At 36.0% G+C, this 20,596-nt stretch overlaps 1 protein-coding gene across 1 annotated transcript in view; it reads left to right on the top strand.

Annotated features, from left to right (window-relative positions):
* LOC113510762 (ras-specific guanine nucleotide-releasing factor 2-like) overlaps nt 1–20,596 on the top strand; it is a 45,809-nt gene that overhangs the window by 20,345 nt on the left and 4,868 nt on the right. The window contains 24 exon segments of the mRNA XM_052902522.1: nt 292–417; nt 1,642–1,744; nt 1,995–2,183; nt 3,498–3,539; nt 4,106–4,180; nt 4,380–4,628; nt 5,201–5,383; nt 5,868–5,930; nt 6,945–7,015; nt 9,413–9,485; nt 10,069–10,364; nt 11,181–11,267; nt 11,269–11,372; nt 12,213–12,315; nt 13,315–13,385; nt 13,742–13,762; nt 15,442–15,588; nt 16,574–16,772; nt 17,136–17,233; nt 17,882–18,015; nt 18,270–18,418; nt 19,074–19,153; nt 19,531–19,648; nt 20,384–20,452. Coding sequence (XP_052758482.1) covers nt 292–417; nt 1,642–1,744; nt 1,995–2,183; nt 3,498–3,539; nt 4,106–4,180; nt 4,380–4,628; nt 5,201–5,383; nt 5,868–5,930; nt 6,945–7,015; nt 9,413–9,485; nt 10,069–10,364; nt 11,181–11,267; nt 11,269–11,372; nt 12,213–12,315; nt 13,315–13,385; nt 13,742–13,762; nt 15,442–15,588; nt 16,574–16,772; nt 17,136–17,233; nt 17,882–18,015; nt 18,270–18,418; nt 19,074–19,153; nt 19,531–19,648; nt 20,384–20,452 — 2,850 coding nt within the window.

Genomic DNA, 20,596 nt, shown 5'->3' with positions numbered 1-20,596 from the left:
GAATAGAGAATACAGAATAGAACAGAAGAATTTATAGAATAAAGAATTAGAGACAACAGTATTATATTTAGCAGCGTCCTTTTTCTTCTTTATTGTCGAACTGTCGCAAACTTTTTGGTCATCTATTGTAATAATTTGGTGAGAAGTGATTATGAATGTCTACCACAAATACACTAAGTTTCCTCAGTATGATTAGGTACTTTTTTATGTGTTACTTAAAAAAAACATAAATATGTAAGTGACGATTGAAGAGTATAATTATCATAATTGTTATTGGATTGGGTTCCTTAGATACCTCGTTATATAATAACCCTACACGAGTTGTTGGCACATACTCCCGCGGATCACGTGGAACGCCGCAGTCTACAGCATGCAAGGCAGCAGTTGGAGGACCTTTCAAGACAAATGCATGATGAGGTACTTTCAAAAGATGTTTCAATTGTCTTCCATCTCAGATTATTAGCACTAGACTTATTTACGTTAAGCAAATATATTGTAAACACTTCAGTTTTGGGAATAAGCTATTTTGTAAACGTTTAATTATAATCAACCTTGAAGATTTTAGTATTTCCGTCGATTACTACTCTACTTTTGAATTCAGTTAGCCTCAGATATTTCTTAATCATGTCCACTGTCTTTATATTATTATGTATAGATATTTCTATTTTTATTATTGTATTTTGTAACTGTAATAATTTAAGATTGTGTTCTATAAAAAAAGGAGGAAGGAATGAAATTTGAAAGTAGATAAAACTTTGTTTGACAAATAAGTTCACGGTACGATAAGACTGATATACCTGAGGAAGGTAAAAGCCCTTAATAATAATAAAAAAATCATATCAAATAAAAAACTTACCAAATCAGATAATAACTGACGGAGTTATGAGATAACAAAAAAAAAAAGAACAACCAAATTGAGAGTCTCTTTTTCGAAGTCAGTTGAAAATAAAGGTATATTATCAAAGGTTGAAAATAGTAAGCGATATTAGAAGTATAGTCTTCTAGTTGCTTGGACATTCGGTACACACTATTTATGCTAACTGGAGCTTGGAGCTTTAAATACTAGACGATCCGATTTCAATAGATTAATTATTTGATGACAAGTTATTTAAAGATGTACTATATTTTGCATTGCCCCTTGAATATTTTTGTAGTGTAAGAATTAAACAAATCAAGTAGTGTATGATTAATTGTTCTATTGCAGAAATTATAAACAACAACAATAACAGTATTTTGACGAGAAATACTGTTATTGTTATTACAGTATTTCTCGTGTTCTCGTATTTATAATCTCGTGAAAGCCGAAACCGAGAAAAAGAGAAAATATCTCGACCTGGCTCACGAGGTGACCGAAATGTGGGGGGTGACGTCCACCGAAATCATTCCAATCGTTTTGTCGGTAAACGGTTTTATCCCAACTAGTCTGGAACATCATCTCAGACGGTTTGGATTCCGAGGCGGCTCACTCCCGGGAAAGATGCAGAAAGCGGTGCTTTTAGATACTGCCCGCATTCTTCGCCAGTTTCTCTCCCTGGGGTCCTGAACTCCGGCCGACTGTGCTTTTGCTGGGGGTAGTTTGCCATCTCTTCTTAAGAGGGGAGATGTGAATTTTTGTAAACATTAATTTAAATAATCTTGCAGGTCAGTGAAACGGAGAGCTTACGGAAAAATTTGGCTTTAGAACGCATGATTATAGAAGGGTGTGACATATTGCTGGACGTGAATCAAGTGTTCATACGGCAAGGTAATAAGGGAACTTTATTTTTTTATTACTATTTAAAAACATATTGGAAATAGTAAATGAGCAAAGACAAAATAGTAGTCATTTGTATAGGTAGTGATTTTATAGGGTTTGAAGGCATAATAACTTTAGCTGCAGGAATTTCTTGGCGGTAGTCCTTTAGCTGCAAAATATATGATTTACGGTTACCATTTACCATTAGGTGAGCCATAGGCTCATTTACCATTTCAAGCTTCATAATTTTTCTTTTCAGGTATGCTGTCACAGGTAGTGTCCAAAGGTCGCAAATCAGTGCTGCAGCCTCGCCAGGCATTTCTCTTCAGTAACTACCTGCTGCTCACGACGCGCGCTAGCGGTGGAAGGTTGCACTTGAAACCTGAAGACCGACTGCCGCTTCACGACGCTCTGCTTATTGAAGATCCATCGTGTCACGATGATGATGGTACGGATTTTGTCTATTATATTTTACTGAATTAGGTGTTATTTTGCATAAATCCATATCACTTGTTAGTTGAGTAAGATTATAAGAAGGTCGTAGACTTTTTTTATACAACTTAGAATGGCAAACAAGCTGATGGTCCACCTGATGGAAAGTGGTAACCGTCGCCTATAGACATGAGCAGTACCATGGACATAACAGAGTATACTGTTTTGCCCATGATGCGTTGCCATTCCTGAGGTCTCAGGTGTTATTCCTCTGTATAACCTGTATAGCCATATCCCACCCTTCAAACCGAGAGTAGTTGTGTTTGCACAGTCATGTAAACACAACTGCTTTACGGTTGAAACACGAATGGGACAGAGGTATCCAAGCAAACGACTTTTGTACAAAGTCTCCTTCTGGTCTCTATGGATAGTAATGAATCCTCAAATATTGGCAGTCGCACGCATACTAATGGTAGCGGAGTTAAACAAAATAATTTCTATCAACCAACTTTTGCCTATTACGTGTTGAATGCTTATTAATTTGTAAATATGATTGGATATTTGTTTCTCGACTCAGTTATATTTATTTATTATTTTATTTTGTTATTAAATTATTATCAATAACTAACTAATGTCAATTGTTTACTGACATTATTATACCTAAATTTTGCATGCCATTATTTTGGCAAAACGCGCATAGTCATGACATATTATTACTAGCATCTGTATACCGTGTTTTTGAGCAAAGAAATTATTATTGTTAACTGAACGGATTTCAATGAAATTTGGTAAGTATACAAATGTATTTATATTGATAAATATAAAAGAAACTTTACAAAATATTTAAGAAAAGTTTCTTGCCATCGCTAATCACTAGTTGTGCTTAGAAATAAAAAAAATATGTGCAGGATTTTCTTTTTTTATACTTTTAATAACTTCAATGTTACTGAGGCGTACAACTTTAGGTATTTCACCAATGACAACGTAATGATGATCTATTTATGTTTATAGTCACTTTTCATCAGGTACATAGGTCGTTACTTTATTTACTATTTATCGTAGTATAAAAGTTGTATTTTTATAGAAATAAATCATATTCGTAGCTATTTAACAGAATCTACTTTTATAAAATAGTTGTCCTGACAAACTATCAGCACACAGCTAAAATACTCAGTCTAGAAAGCTGAAACTTGGAACACAAGTTTATTTTATAGCGTTAGCAGCTGCTAGGAAAGAATTTTTGAAAATATCAGCTTAAAAAGGAAACGTTACACGCCCTCCCCCATGCAAAGCCGGCAATAGCTAGTAAAATATACTTTTGTATTTTTAGGTCCGAAATCACGCCGTCAGGGGTCTCAAGGGTATCAGTGCTGTAAGTTTCTTAGAAATAGATGATTTAGTTTTGCAGTTTATTATTATTGGGAGAATTCCAGTAGAACTAGTATGCGCAAATTCGTCAGGGACGTACAATAGACGTCTAAAGTAGAGATCGCGAATTAGTAAGATTAAGTATGGGATGACCTGGGGCTATGTGGAGCGACATACGAAGAGTGATTGGTAATGAAAGAACGCGAAAAGCCAAGATTACGCTTAGTAGTGCATCTTGAACTTGCCCAACTAATGTCTCTGCAATTGTTTGGTGATTTCTGAGTTTCATTAGTGTAATAGAATTTGTAATAAGAATATTCGCAAAAGAATTAAAGTATCCGATATAGTCCGAAGGATAAGCAAGCTGAAAGGGCAATGGCCGTATGGCTCGAAGAATCGATAGGTCTGGTTTAGGACCGTTCCTTATGGCAGTCTAAGATTATGTGCGAATAACCTGGAGTTACAAACATTTGCATAGGCTTCGATTCCCATCAGGTCCGTCATTTACTTGATTGTCATCTTTTTTCACTTCCTATTTGTTTCAAAGAGCATTTTCTTATCGATTTGCAGGTCCAGACATCTATATGGGAAGAGACTTCAAAATATTAGTGGAAGTCAACGGACAACAGATATGTGCCCATTTGGGTAAGGAATTACTGATCTAATGTACAATATATACCTAAGAAAAAAAAGAAAATACAAGATTTAAAACTTAAATACCGCTTTTTTACAGTACAGAAGAATATATCATGCCTGGTAGTTTGTGATTGTCTTTAGGTGTTAATTGCTTTGGTGTGGTAATTTAAGTTTTACCACTGTTTTTAAAATACTCTGATCCGAACAGTGGCATCAACGACCGAGATAAAAGCAGCTTGGACAAGTGAGCTGGCTAATTGCATGGAGAGTGCTGCACTCACGGAGATGATGCGGGCCTGTGCCAACAGCAACTCGTCTGCCAGCCTCCCGGCCTGCAGGACCGACAGGGCGCTGTTCACCGACGATGTGGACATTAGGTTCAGCAGAACTCTCAACTCGTGCAAAGTCCCCCAGATAAGATCTGCTACGCCTCAGCGACTGTTGCAGAGACTTACTGGTATGTTTTTTGTTTTGCTGAACATAAATCTTATAAAATTGTTGGATCTGTTTGAGCTAATTTCTATACAGTAAATCTTTTGTTTGTGCGATTTGATACAGTAAACATATACAGGATGTTGATTTATGGTATTATATTTAACTATCAGAAAATATAACTGGATTCATCATCATTATCATATCAGCCTTTAACTGTCCACTGCTGAACATAAGCCTCCACCTTGTGGGGTTTTGCCAATAGCTGCTACGCTGGACAGGCGGATTGGCAATTGGAGGGACGCTGCTGCCCATCTCTCGTCCTTCCTTAGTCGCCTCTTACAACACCCATGCGAAAGAAAGGGGTGGCCCATTCTGTGCTGGGGCCCACACGGCAATAATTGGGTTAGGGAGAAGTCATTGTTAGTAACAAGGATGGGGTCTATTTTTAGCAATATAGTCAGGTCGACTTCCACGCAGTCCCTCCTGAAAACGATCGTGATTAATAGGTTAAATGACCCGACTTACTCTTTATCTATTACATGCCTCAATGATACCTCACCAGCTTAAAACATACAAGGATCCTCTATATTTCAGACCTTCGTTTCCTATCAGTGGACTTCCTGAATACATTCTTACTGACGTACCGAGTGTTCACCGATGGCGTCACAGTATTGGAAGCTCTCAAGCAGGTGTTCTACGAGCAGTCCGTAATAGAGGTGGACCCGCCTCCTCCCGTCGATTCCACCAGAAAGACCAGTGCCGCTAGTTCTGTATCTGGTGAGTAGATCTTATAATATTTTACCAGTTTCTATAATTTTCTTACACACAATTTAAGAATAAACAATAGACCGGTCACTCTTAAATTTCAACAAAACCTTATTTTTTTATATATAATCATCATCATCATCATTCATCATTTCAGTCGTTAACTATCCACTGCTGAAAATTAGCCTTTTCCATAAAAATAGTTTTGCTAGTAGTTGCCACGCTTGGCAGACGGGTTGGCAACCGCAATTAGGCTTTTAGAGATATTTTAAGAGGGACGCTGCTGCCCATCCCTGTAGCTCCCATTAAGTTCTTAGTCGCCTCTTACGACATTTACGGGAAAGAAAGTGGTGGCTTCTTCTATGCCTATGATATTATCTTAAAAAATGGCCAAAATATGGTTGTAGCTCTATGTACCTATACTAAACACGAGTTTTCGTTTAACAACGCGCAAGATATGGAGATTGGATGTTATTATTTCTTGTTATTGGCCCAGGTTATGGATCGGAGTACAGTGATCGGGATTGGCAGACACGTTTTTGGAAACCAGTTAAGAAACGTAAGTCTGTTTTATTCTCTTGTTTAGCAGCTGTGTTTGGATGTCTCGGTTCGAAAGGAATTATAAGGTACGGAAGTGAATACCTTAATGCTTAGGAATGGCAACGAATGAGGGGTAGCATGGGCGTAACGATATTATCTGTTATGTCCATGGTGCTGTTTACGTTTATAGGCGACCGTTGTCTTTTACCATCAGGTGGACCGTCAGCTTATTTTCCATTAAAATATTTGCTAGCTATATATTTTGGTTCTTTACACTATTATTTATTATTATTCTCTATTCGCTTTCCTCCTTCATTCTCTGATATTGTATGTGTACTATATGTATGAATATAATATATAATATTTATCTAAAACATGCTTGGAAATGTGAGCATTATTTTGACAATCTTCTTCGAGATGAATCAAAATTGTCGTACTGGCCAGATACTTGTGGGCAGCGACCGGCAAAAGTTGTATGAAAATCCATATCTGTCGTGTTTTGCGGCCAAAAAAATTACTATGTAAACTCATATCTGTCCTGTAATTTAAAAATGGAATAACCTTTTACCTCGAAATATGGCTTCCAAAGAGGTAACTAATAAAAGGTTTTATTTAAATTTCGAACCGGCTTGTAAATAGAAAACTGTTTATTGAAAAAAAAAACAAAGGAACATTATGGCGCGTGAAAAATTATTATTGCCCGTTTTTCGTCATTGAACTTAAAAAGTGTTTTTGATTTCCGCGCATTGTTTGAGAAAAGTACTATACAAGCCTTGGCCACAACTAGGCATTGATGGGCTCACGTATGTGTGCCTCGGCAACGTCTCGGCCCACATTTGCACGTTCGTCCATCAATGCCTCAGTTGCTGGCCACTGCAGTAATGTACTAGTATTACAACCCTCATTTTTTAATTTGTTATGTTGTAAGTTTGTTAAGAAATCGAAAATAAAATAAGTAATTTCTAGGTACGTACATAAATTATACCTATATAGATATATAGGTATAATTTATATTTTTAATTTACAATTTCAGAAGAAGAAGAGGACAAATTGACCCCGACCATAGCACCGTCGCGGAGACCATCCGCTATATCTTTGGGCAAGGTAAGGCTTATTTTATACTTAGTAACACTTTGTGTAGTTAAGGGGCGGCTGTAAGCAAACCCTTATGTTTTTGATGTTACCATTATTATTCAGTTAAATTGTTTGTATATATTTTTAAACGAAACTAATAATATAAAAAAAAAAAATATATTATTTAACATATTTCTTTAATAACCAACGTAACAGTTTTCGTCATAAAATGGCCAGTCAATGTTGACATTATAATTTTAAAATTAATAAAATAAAAAATAACAGTGATATTAATAATATTGGAAATATAAAATAAAAATAACATTATAAATTAATTACTGTACATGTAAATAACGACGATGATTGTGACCAGTTTTAAAATTGGAATTGTGTTACAATTAGATATAACGACAATTGAACACAGCGTTCTAAATTTTAATAACTATTTTTTTTATCCCATATTATATGGTATTTATATCAAAAAGCAAAAAGTAGTTATTGGCAGCTCTTTTGCATTTAATTTATTTTTAATATCGCCAGACCAATTCAGTATTTTTAAAGATAGGTTTGTCTTGTGTATATATAATTTATATTGTTTATATAAGAAGTCTATATATACAATTATATTATATATATATATATATATATATATATATATATATATATATATATATATATTATATATAATTACTAAAAAGTACAATTTAATATTAAAAATTCTAAGCTATTTAAAGAAAGTAAAGATAGTGACTAATAACATTAGGTTACTGTTGTTGGTTGCACAGGAATTTAACAATCAAAATACGAATCGGCGATCACTTTAAAAACTCATATCAGATCATCAGTCAGTCATATATATATATTTGGTTATCTGCATGTCGTGTATTAAATATGTTGTAGTTATATTTTATATATATATTGTGCCGCCAACCATCGATACCCATATCTAAGACGTAGTTCTCATTTTAGAAAATAGCGCTCGACCTGGCCAAAAACCTCGAAACCGCGTGTGCGGTGTTAAAGCTAACCAATAATGGACCTAAGGTAAGTGAGAACAAGACGCATTATGCTGAAGCTACTACTTCTAGCAGGAAAATATATAAATAAAAAAAAATCTATTTAGAAACACCAGCTTTCGATTTATTCGAGTAATCGCACATTTGTGGGCTCTATGTAATCTTAATCGAAGAAGACGTCATGGGAATAAAAAGGAATAGTGCAGTTTTTAATAAAACAGTATTTTAGTAAGAGTACCCGGATTGACTTACGTGTATTTTGGTCGAGATTTCTCGACTAGTTTCGGAATCATCCAGGATCTTTAGTAATGAGTAAGTTAATCTGGGTGTTCTTACATTAAAGTAGTTTTATAAAATGATAATAATTTTATAAAACTAAAAAGTATAATTGATTTTGATGCTGCTTGTTTTTTTGGGAACTTGATACTAAGAACAAGTTAGAGTTGAACATAATGTGCTGTACTCTGATACAGCCAGATGCATCTGCACATTGTGCAAAGTTTTGGCGAGCAATGGGAAAAATATGACTTTTTATTGCATTTTTTTATTTCTTTTTTTATTTTGGGTATTTACAGCCATATTAAATATTAGATTATTATTTAATTCCATTTTTTATTATAGATAGATTATTATTTTGTAGACTTGTTTTTTTCTAAGTTCTCGTTACTTTGTTTTTGCTTCTTGTATGTCACAACTATATCGTGTATGTAGCATATTTTGGCGAAATAAACATTCGTGTAATTTAGTTTCAATGATTTAATAAAACAATAAAAAAATGCAATTGGTCAGAGTACATACTGTTTTAATTATATGTATCAGACATTTTTGATGGAACCCATTGATAACATTGGACATTTCTTTTTCTTTCAAATCCATTATTTATCTACTGCGCATACCTTATTTTTCCCATGGGGTTTTCATTAATATTTGCCATGCATGATCTGTTATTTAACTCACAATTTTCTTTGGCTTTACTTTTTAATTTTTTTACTTTTTTATTTCGATTAGATCACCCGAGACAATAAGCAATATTATGTATATTATAAGCACATCAGCGTCAAATAAGTATTTGGAAATAAGTTGTCGATTGTTAGTATTTATGTTATCCCTAAGTTTGTTCAGGACTTTGTAGTCATAGTACCGAACTATATTTATTATAAAAAAGTGTTCTATACTTTTATAAAGTGGCTTTGGCATACTGCCGCCCCTTCCATATTAGTATATATATGCGTTGTTACTTATAGTTATATTATCTGAATTAAATTAATTATATTAATCACTTTACTAAAAGAAGAATCGGAAATCCTCTTACTTTATCGAAGGAGAAATTTACTTGGAGACTATCTATTCCATAATGTTGGTTGATATATTTAATTTTGATCTATATACCATTCTCTCACGCTCTCTTAAGACCGAAGAGGACAGTACTCACTTAACTATACCAAAAATAATGGCCACTTCATCGAGCAACGAGACATTGAAAGGTAATCTGTTTTTGAAATCACATTAATAATTTTATGTCATTTCTAATTACGTTTATATTATATATTTCAATATTTCAATTCCTTGTATTTGCGCGACTTTAAGCTGTACAGCTTCCGTGCACATTTGCATAAAAGCAATCAATACACCTCTCCGTGGGTACAGAAATTAGGGGGAAGGGATAGTTAGTAATGGGAAAGTCTAAAAGCCTAAGAACTCTCGAATTTTGAGATTTGTTAGTAGCGGGCATTAGGGTTCAATTGGTATCAATGCACCCTATCAGGTTGACCTCCACGCGGTACGTCTTGGAAACCGTTGTGATTAATTTGTTGTTAATTTTTTATGATGGGACAACTGACCTGCTTACAACTTCATCATTTCGTCCTAAAGTGGTGTCCCGCTACTGTATACCGTTAGCATAGGCAGTTACACCATTTCATCTGCATCCATTAAAAAAAGTACAGAAGCTGAGTAGTTTTGTGAATGTGCCACAGAAGCAACGTCATGTCTCAACGCGTATGTTGTGGTACTGGATCCTTTAATAAAATGATATAAAAAACATTTATAAATTGCCCTCTTTCCTAGGTGAGCCACCAACATCGCCCGGTGCGGTAAGCTCTGTAACTCTAGTTGGAACATCCAAAGATGATAGTAAAGATGAAATCGAGAAAGAACCAGAGAGCAGCACTAGTAAGATCGAGGAGAAAACCCCGGAGAAAAGTGCCAGTGGACCGAAAACCTACGTAAAGGAAGAAAGTATTGAAATGGTCGAGCAAACAATGGAGAATAATAACAATATGAGATTCAAAGATGAAACACCCGAGAAAAGCAAGTATAAAATGGAGGAGGGGAAGTTCAAGATCTCACAGAGGTTTTCGGAGGCAAGTTAAATGAAAAGAAATCTTTTTTTGTAAGGCTTAGAACCGCAAACGAGTTAATGGAAAATGGTAACCGTCACTAACTAACTATTCGCTCTGTGTGTTCTACCGTTTGTATAACGGATTGTGCTCAGAAGAATTGTTCAATATGATGCCCACGGCCACTTTCTACCATCGTACGGCTTACTATTGACAGGGAGTTCATCCTCATGTCCTACAGCCTCAATGGTCGCGTACAGCGCGGTTTTAGAGATGTTTCCTTTCATGAACACTAAGGTTATGGAATGAGCTCCCTGTTGAGGTTTTCCTAAGAGCCTACAGCATGGGGTTCTTCAAAAGGGGGTAAAGAATGTTTCTTCAGGGTCGGCAATACACGCGTAATACCTCTGGTATTGCAGGTATTCATAGGCTACGGTAACCACATACCATCAGATGGGCCGTATGCTTGTTTGCCATCTTAGTGGTATAAAAAAAAGACGTGAATAGTGCCATGTATATTAATAAATACACTGTGATGCCCACGGTATCTCTCATGCAATGCCATTCCTGACAAGCATGTGTTATGTCTCCGTACTCTGTAATTTCACTGCTATATTTTCAAACCGGAGGAGTCATGAGAGCACAGGTACTGGTATGGTACTGCACATGTGTATAGGCGACGGTTACCACTTTCCATCAGGTGGACCGTTAGCTTGTTTGCCACTCTAAGTTGTATAAAAAAAAAGCTTCACGGCAACACGAGAGGGGTAGAGATACCGTGTTCCGTACGACGCCTGCTAGTAGTGTCCCCGCCCGCAGTACTCGACGCAGTGCGAGCAGCGCGCGCGCACGATGTCGGAGAGCCCGCGCCGCAACCAGCTGTCGGCGTCGAGCGCGGCGCCGGCGGCGGCGGCGGCGGCGGCGGCGGCGGCGGCGGCGGCGCGCGCGACGGCGCGCGCGCGCCGCGCCGCCCGCCGACCTGCGCCGCGCCTCCGACACCGCCGCGCGCTACGGCCCGCGCCGCTCCGTCAGGTAACACGCTCCTGCACCTTTTTACTTATTCATATTGAAAAACTTATTTAAAAGTTAGTTAAAAAAAGTTTGTTATAATGTTTTAATATTTTCAACGTTTTCACGCTCCTATCTCCTATTTTCGTTTTAGCGGTTCAACTTTCTAATGTTTAAAACGATTCAACAATAAATCGTTTAAACGTTTTAACAAATTTGGGGGGAAAGGGATTGTTAGTAATGGAGACTGAGAATCCCATTGCTAACAATATACCCAACCAGGTCGACCTCCTCGCGGTTCTCCCTGGATACTATCATGGTTAATTCCTGATGAATTCATCATGATAGGCTAACTGGCCTGCTTTCATTCTCATCTTGATATTTCCCTTCACTGGTGCTCCGCAAGCGTATACCGTTAGCGCAGCCGGGGTTACCATACCATTTTCACCCATAAAAAAAAGCGTTTTAACACTGAACATTTACGCTCAGCTTCATCAGTAATAAACTTTCATATCGACACAAACTATATGTTTACTATATTACATCCAGAAATTTCCGCCTAAATGATGAATGATGTCATCCAGTAATTAAGCAAGGTTATTATTTTTGTAAACTAGCTTGAAATACATTTATTTATTTCTACTGTTAAATGTGGATATTAGTCATTACGTGAGTCAGTAAAATTTTTAGCTAAAGATCTTATTGATAAATCTTCTTTGTCTTTTTTTTTTTTAATTTAATAAATTACATACATTTTATTAGATCTACTAGCCACCGACCTAGGCCGAGCCTGTATCTCATCTTCTCCTTCTTTCTTCTTGTTCTTGAATAAAACTGGATAATTCATAACGTGTGTATTCACAGCGAGAGACGCTACACCAGTTCGTCCATCAACAGCGAGCGGCGACGGTTCTGGGGCAGCTCCGAGCCGCGCTCCTCTGTCGCCTCACAAGTGTCGCAAGGCCCGGTGCGTAGTCATTTTATATTATTCAATGTTATATCAATCAACTGCAATCATTATCATCATCAAACGCCAATGATGGCTTAGTCGGATAACACTTAAATGTCTTCCAGTGATCAATTAAATTAAATGCACATTAATTAATTTAACTTTCTTCTCTTTTCATTTAAGAGTTACCTCTTATCGGTGCAACTAATTAATGTATCTTCTTCCAGCCAGTTCTAACCCAGGCCATATCCTTGACCTCCCTATACGACATGACACCTAGTGTTTCTTTTATCTGTCCCATGTAGTTATTCCTTGGTCTTCCTCTTCCTCTTTTGCCTTCTATTTTTCCCTCGACTATGCTCTTAAAAAATCGTCATGTCGTATAAGGTGGCCCAGCATTTTGCCTCTTCTATTCTCCATTATTTTAATTAATGTTCTTTTCTCGTTCACTCTTTTCAGGACTTCCTCATTCGTTAGTTTTTTGCCCAGCTTATCCTTTCTTATTGAGACAATAATTTATAACCATATCAGGCTTTAACTGTCTACTCCTGGGGAGACAGAGATTGTTAATAATGAGATCCAGTAGACCTATTACTAGCAATAAACCCTAACAGGTCGACCTCCACGTGGTTCCTCCTGGAAACCATCGTGACAAATTTTTGATCAATTCATCACGAGGGGCCAACTGACCTGCTTCATTTTCGCCTATCATCCCTCACTGGTGCCCCGCCACCGTATCCCAATAGAACAAGCGGAGTTACCATTCCATTTTCATCCATAAAAAAAAACTGTCCACTCCTGAACATATACCTATATAGTTATACAGGGGGAGGCCTATATTTACAGAACATATATAGCGTCAGGGAAGTTCTTCTCTAGAAATCTGTCTGATTCTTTTTTTAAAAGCTTTTACATCGCGTTTAGTCCCGGTTGTATATTTAAAACTTGTGGAAATAATAACGCGAAAGTTTAAAATTAACTAATAATTACTAAGACAATAAAATTGTTGTTTTAAAGAATTTCCGACGGGATTTCACTCAGCCGAAGGTGGGAGTGGTCATCACCTCTTTCAGGCAGTCTCACAGAAGGTAACTACACTTGATGTTCTACGTAATCCATTCATTCATAACAAAAAAGAGCCTACATATCGACTGTTGAAAGTTTTTATCTATGTTATTACCTAGTTTCATTAGAACTTTTAACTGGAGTTGATATCAAACAGCATGAGAAGCAATTGAACCATAGATAAAGAACTTTGATGGTATTAAAGGCAGCTCGCGTTGTCGTGGCATGTCTTCCATAAATAAGAATTTAAAGCTAGCAATTCTTTTGCACGTGGTTCTACAATTAACAGTATTTGTTTCCCATAGCTCTAGCCTAGTCCTAGCTTAGACATCTATAGGTTTGAATGTTGACAATATAATAATTAATATTCATTTAACAGCTTTGGAAATGACGATGTGTGGTGAGTGATTGGTGGAGGTACAAGTAGATTTCGAATTTTGTAGCGATGCAGTAGAGGATTAGTTTGAAATCTGCTGTTTTATATTTTTTATCTAATATTTTTATACGATCCTATACGATTGAACTCAATGATCTATACCCGATCACATACAACACCACAACAAGGCAAGAACACTTGGAAAATAACTTGAAAAAGGTCACGTAACGGATTCGACAGCATATACATTTTATCGTTGAACAATTTTTTATTGGCAACTCTTATTACGATTCTTATTTACGATTCTGTTCTTGTTTTGACTAAAAATATAATTATTTCAGATTTTTAACACTTTAAAACACAGCAGCATAGATTTACACTTTTATCTTTTTTTCATTACTCGTGCATTCGTTTTCAATGAATTTGTTTAGTTTAAGAGAAACATTTTACTCTGCATTTACCACTGTGTCATTGTTTCATTCTAATTTGAGTTTACTTTCTGCATTATCGTCTGCTTTTTTACTATGCTCCTATTTATTATCTTCAAATTAATTTATTAAATTAATACACATTCATTTCTCACAAGATTTTTACTTTTTTATAATTATTTTACTTCAATTATAATTATTTTTAATATTTTAAAAAAATACCTAAAATTTTTTAAAGGACCTTAATTTTTAATATATTTGATTTAAATCAGTGAAATAAATTATTGATTAATTGTTTAATTATTATGAATGCATGTTTTATTAATTGCTGAATTATTAACGGAATATTATTACTAAAAAGTATACAACATTTTATTATTTTGCCTTTGCAATATTGCAATAAATTATTATTAATGTAGCTATTTTTTACATGTTTTTAATCTGTCTATTTAATTATCAACTGCATGCTTCACTTTATTACGTATCTATTATTTTTATCATTAATATTACAGATTAAATAATTCTTTAAAGAAAAAGAAAGGAAGTTTCAAATAAAATTATTAATAAAATGAACAGTAATATTGGTTACAATAAATTAAAAAAATACAGTAACTAGGTACTTCATTTCTTAATAATACAAGTAAGAACCTCACTATTAATAGATAGAAAAACGTAAAAGGGATACGGACAGCATAGTTCGGCAAAAGAGCAAGTGACTCTTTTCTAAGTATAATTACGGACAAGTCTCAATAGTGGATTGGGTTTATTCTAATGCCCATTTACAAGCTCATAAAATTAACTTTACCAAATACTTTTTTTCATGATTCTAATAAAATGTTAGTATAACGAAGTATATTTGTTTCTTATCATGATTACAGGACAATATCCATTTCATTAAAACAAGCACTAGTACATGCAAAGATGCGGTTAACAAAATTAATTGTTTATCATGTAGTTCATTTTTAGTTCCTTCAATAGTATGGTTCACTTCACTGAGTTTCTTTATTTGGGGAAAATCAACCATCCTTACCAGTATTGCAAATTCACTCCATTGCCATGAAATTTAGTAACATTTGAGTTGGAGAAGGATTCTTTTTACTTTAGTTACGCGGATAAAGTCTCAGACTAAAATTAGTTTTAAATAAGATGTAAGTAAAATCACAAGAGAAAATTATTTTCTGTCGTTCCTACGCAGTGAAATCACAGCACTTTCTCAAATGTAGGAAGTAATAATACAATCTACGACAAAAATATATAATAATTAGTAAAATATAGGAGCAGTACATCAACTGCAGCGATTGCATTTGCTGTGGCCACTTCAGGAGCATCGAACCCGAAGACTCCGCCGACCTCTCCGCCGGCCCCACGACGAGATTCTCTCATATCGACAGCTGCTACCATGAGGGTTCTTAACGTGTTGAGGTACGATATAGAGGATGCTACAGTAGGCAGGTTGCTTTATTAAATAAACAGGACTGGTCTTACATTATCTGGAGTCTACGGGAAATTTTTTAACGTTTAAAAATGCTCTTCCCTCCGACGATGAAAAAATACAAGGTCATTATTTTTTGCTAGGATTTAGGGGCAATTTTTGACGCCGTCTATTGCCTCTAATGATAAAAAAACTGGATCATCGCGAATTTGGCCTTCAACGTGGAATAAAATATGATCTTTTTCGGATCCGATGGCTTCTCGCTTAGTCCTCCGCGTCTTTAAGGCCGGTACTGGTAACGTAATCTGTCTACTTTTCACAAAAACTTAATGTTTGCTGAAAGATTTATCCTAAATTTGTCAATGAGTAAAATGATCAGTAATTGGTATAATAATGATTGTAGAAGATCTAAATTGTAATGATTACTTTAGTAGATCCCTCAAAATGGCGCAAATTGATTAAAAAAAAGTAAAAAATATCATTTTTGATTGAAGCCACAATATTTAGTGAACGTGTATATTGACTGGAAGCACCATTGTACACCACATTCAGATATTACTGATATGGTTCTGTTACAATGGAACGTTTGCCCGTACAGTTCGTAACAAATAATACGTTACGAACTGTACGGGCAAACGCAAGACGAACCCCCGCTAGATGGAATGACGACCTAAAATGCATTGCAGGGAGTCCGTGAATGCTGGTGGCTCAGGACCGTTCCTTATGGTAGTCTATGGGAGAGGCTTATGTCCAGCAGTGGACGGATAATGGCTGAAATGATGATGATGATATACGTTATCTCTCTCTCTTTCTTTTCTCTTTTCGCTTGACCAAATTCATGGATCATATTGTCCCTATGTCCGTTTAGAATATTGTGGTCACGTCTTTGTGTCACGGTGCTATAATCAAAAATAATTAAGTATTTTTTTGGGTAACAACTGAAATTATAGATGTTCATAACAATTTCACCCTAAGGCATTGGATCTTGAAACACTCACACGACTTCTGGGTAGACGAGGAACTACGCATGATGACGATGGATTTTATCAAGGAAATACAGAACAGTCCGGCGTTATTGCCGTCAGAGCACAAAGCAGCCGCGCAACTGCTACGCCATCTGGAAGCCGTCCCTGTAACTAAAGTGGATTTGCACGAACTGCTCGCTCCGCCTCCTGTAAGTTTCATTTTTTTATGCAACTTAGAATGGCAAATAAGCTGACGACCCACCTGATGGAAAGTGGTAATCGTCATCTATAGACATGAGCAGTACCATGGACATAACAGAGTATACTGTTTCGTCCATGATACTCCCTAGCGCTGCCATTCCTGAGGACTCGAGTGTTATTCCTCTGTACCCAGTAAATTTACTGCCATATCCCATTCTTCAAACCGAAAAACAACTAATCAATCAACTGTTTCACGGTAGAAACATATATACGACAGAGGGGTACCTCCCGGTCTATTTAACTCAATTGTAATACGTTTGTAGTTATTTTTTGCGTATGTATCAAATGTTTTAATAATTGTTTCATTTCAGGAGCCGTCCAAACTAAGTTCCTCCATGCTGCGCGCACTGGATATAGCTGAGACGTTGACTTACTTGGATTTTCAGATCTTTAGAAACATTAATAGCGAGTAAGTATGTATTTCAAAATTAACTGTAAATTGCAATTTCAGTCGTGTGAATTAGATTAAAATATATCGTATATTTTTATTTATTTAAATAACTTTACTGATCAAAAGGCGGACTTAATGCTAGTAGCATTTTTTATCACTCAGCCTTTGGTATGAACGTGAATCATGAACGCGCGATAGGAATTATAAATGTCGTATGTTTTAATTTAGGTCACTATGAGCCACGCAGTCCTATGTACCACTACTGGCAAACCCCCCTTATGGGGGAGGCGTATATTTAGCAGTGGACAGGTAACGGCTGATATGGTGATGATTCTCCATGTGGTCCCAATATAGAATAGGCCACCACTTCCTTTTTTATGGGTGTCGTAAGAAGCAACTAAAGGAATTTAACGGTAGAGGGATGGGATGAATTAAGGATATGGGATATGGAATGGATTAAGGATATAGGGGATGGATTAGGGATAGGATGGATTAAAACATCTCTAAAAGCCTAACTGCGGTTGCCAACCCATTTGTCAAGCGTGGTAACTACTGGTAAAACTCTCCAAGAGGGAGGTTTATGTTCAGAAGTAGACAGTTAAAGTTTGATGATGATGAAGCTGCAGTTTAATATATACTTAAAAAAATGCGGTTGTCCTATTTCAGAGAGTTGCTGGGCCAGGCGTGGATGAAGCCGGACAAGGCGGAGCGCGCGCCCCACATTCTGCTGATGACCTCGCACTTCAACTATATATGCAACTTCATCATATCAGAGATACTCCAGAAGGAAACCATGCAAGGTATTGTTGCTACTATATTTTATAGCGTATACCAGTCATTCAAAACCAAGTTCTTTGCTAGCTTACTTCCAATAGTTTTGAGTTGTCAAGAGTGACCTTCAGGGTGGCCATATGTTAAGGATTTGGTAGGATTTCAGTAGTCGCCACGCTTTGCAGGCAGATTGGCAACCACAGTCAGGCTAGAGGTGTTCTCAGGACGCTGTTATAGACGTGAACAATGATCAAGGGTCATAATATGTTGTTTTGTGTCCTAGATCGAGTGAACTCAATCGAGAAGTGGGCAGCGGCTGGCGACATCATTCGGTGCATGCACAACTTCAATGGCGTATTGCAGATATACGCTGCCCTCTCCAACACCTCCATCTACCGCCTCAAGAAGACCTGGGAGAGGGTATCCTCGCATGTAAGTCACTACTGATGGACTACATTAGTACTTGGGGGGAAAGGGATTGTTAATAATGAGATTTGACAATGCCATTGCTAGCAATATACACTACCAGGTCGACCTCCACGCGGTTCCCCCTGGAAACCATAGTGGTTAACTGACCTGTCTTCATCCTCACCTGTCACCCTTCACTGGTACTCGTATCCTGCCAGCGTATACCGATAGCGCAGTAAGGGTTATCATTCCATCTTCACCCATAAAAAAAATACATTAGTACTTTATAGTAACGTACTTCGACTATAAAGTTATCTAAATTAAAAAAAAAGAATAATAAAAATTAGGTTTTTATATACATGTACAAAAGTCGTTTGCTTGGCTACCTCTGTCCAATTCGTGTTTCTTTCGTGAAGCAGTTGTGTTTGCATGGCTGTGTTCCGGTTTGAAGAGTGGGATATGGCAGTGAATTTACTGGATACAGAGGAATAACACCTGAGTCCTCAGGAATGGCAGCGCAAGAGGGGTATTATGGGCGAAACAGTATACTCTGTTATGTCCATGGTACTGCTCATGTCCTCTTTGTTACTTTAAGTTGCATAAAAAATCAATGGCAATAATCTTTATATTTTTATAGTGATACGTAAATTATATGAAATATTTACAATACGGATTGCAGACTAAATCAGTAGTGGAGAAGTTGCAAGCGGTTGCCACATCAGAGGGCCGGTTCAGGGTGATGAGAGACGAGCTGCACAGGTGAAGTAATTTTTAGTTACACATAGTATTTGTACATGATTATTTATTTATTTACACTTTATTGCACCAAGATCTGCTACTGGCAATCACCAATATTTTGTAAATAAATGATTATTATTATTATTAAGTAAAAAGAGAAATAACAAATACAGTAAATATTAATGAGAAGTGATACAAATTATTGCATTTTTTATTATTTGAAGTAATATAAAAGGTAATTTTATTAGTACTATTATTTAAGGAATAGACTTTATGAACTATAAATATATAATATAAAATAAATATATAATATAAAATATATAAAAAGGTGCTATTTATATGTTTGCCTTGTTCTGAGATGTTATAGTGCGTAGTGACAGCTTTGTTCCCGTGAACAGATCCGACCCGCCGTGCATCCCATACCTGGGCATGTACTTGTCGGACCTGTCCTTCATCGAGGAGGGCACGCCCAACTACACCACCGACGGACTCCTCAACTTCTCCAAGATGAGAATGGTAGCATATTTATATTTTTATTTTTAATATATTTATCATAATCCAAATTTTTTTTTATTTATTTTATTTGGGATAACAACAGCTTTTTACAAAATTGAATACGTATTACGTTACATTTACTACATGCTAGCCAATTATAGTTATCCACAGCGCAAAACATAAGCATCCGTTAAGCAAATAAAACCATATTCTATAACAATATCAGTATGGCGCATCCGCTACAATGCTCGCGCTGTACGTATACTGTGCGAACACTATAGCCGATGATCCCACAAACCATCCCGACACCAATAAATACGTCACACTTGCGCTAACTTCATGCGGTTGCGCCGCTAGGTAGTGTTGTGGTAAGTACGGGTCTGTCGGAATTTACACTATTTCTCCACAGCATTAACATATTTTATATATTGAGTAAAACAAATTTAAAAATGAAAATGTATACAAAGGAAGATAAAAAATTATATATAGATAATATATATACACATCCATACATATACATATATATATATACATACATACATATATATACACACATACACATACATACATAATATAATTTTGCTAATGTATATGAACAACAACAACAACAATTTAACACGACAGAAATGGTTAATGGGATAGACAGATGCTATTGTCCATTACTTTGTATCATCCTGTGTAAAAAGGATGTTCACAGCACAGCTGAATTATGTTTATGGAGAGCCTTGAAGAATATTGAATAATTTTTTCCCTCAGATTGCGCATGTGATTCGGGAAATAAGAAATTACCAGCAAGTCGCTTATAGAATAAATTATAAACAATACGTAAGTACATTTTGCATTATTTTATTTGTCTTATTATTTTAAAATAGTTTATTTTTTAAATGTCGTCTGTATACACGTGGAACAGTTTGTATGAGGAAAAGAAAGAACGGGATTTTTATGTATTTCTAGGTATTTTTATCGACA

The sequence above is a fragment of the Galleria mellonella genome, unplaced genomic scaffold (assembly GCF_026898425.1).
Source record: "Galleria mellonella isolate WM207_F2 unplaced genomic scaffold, CSIRO_AGI_GalMel_v1 utg905, whole genome shotgun sequence".
NCBI lineage: Eukaryota > Metazoa > Arthropoda > Insecta > Lepidoptera > Pyralidae > Galleria > Galleria mellonella.
Note: the sequence above shows the minus strand (reverse complement) of the source record. Positions and strands in the feature narration are given on the sequence as shown.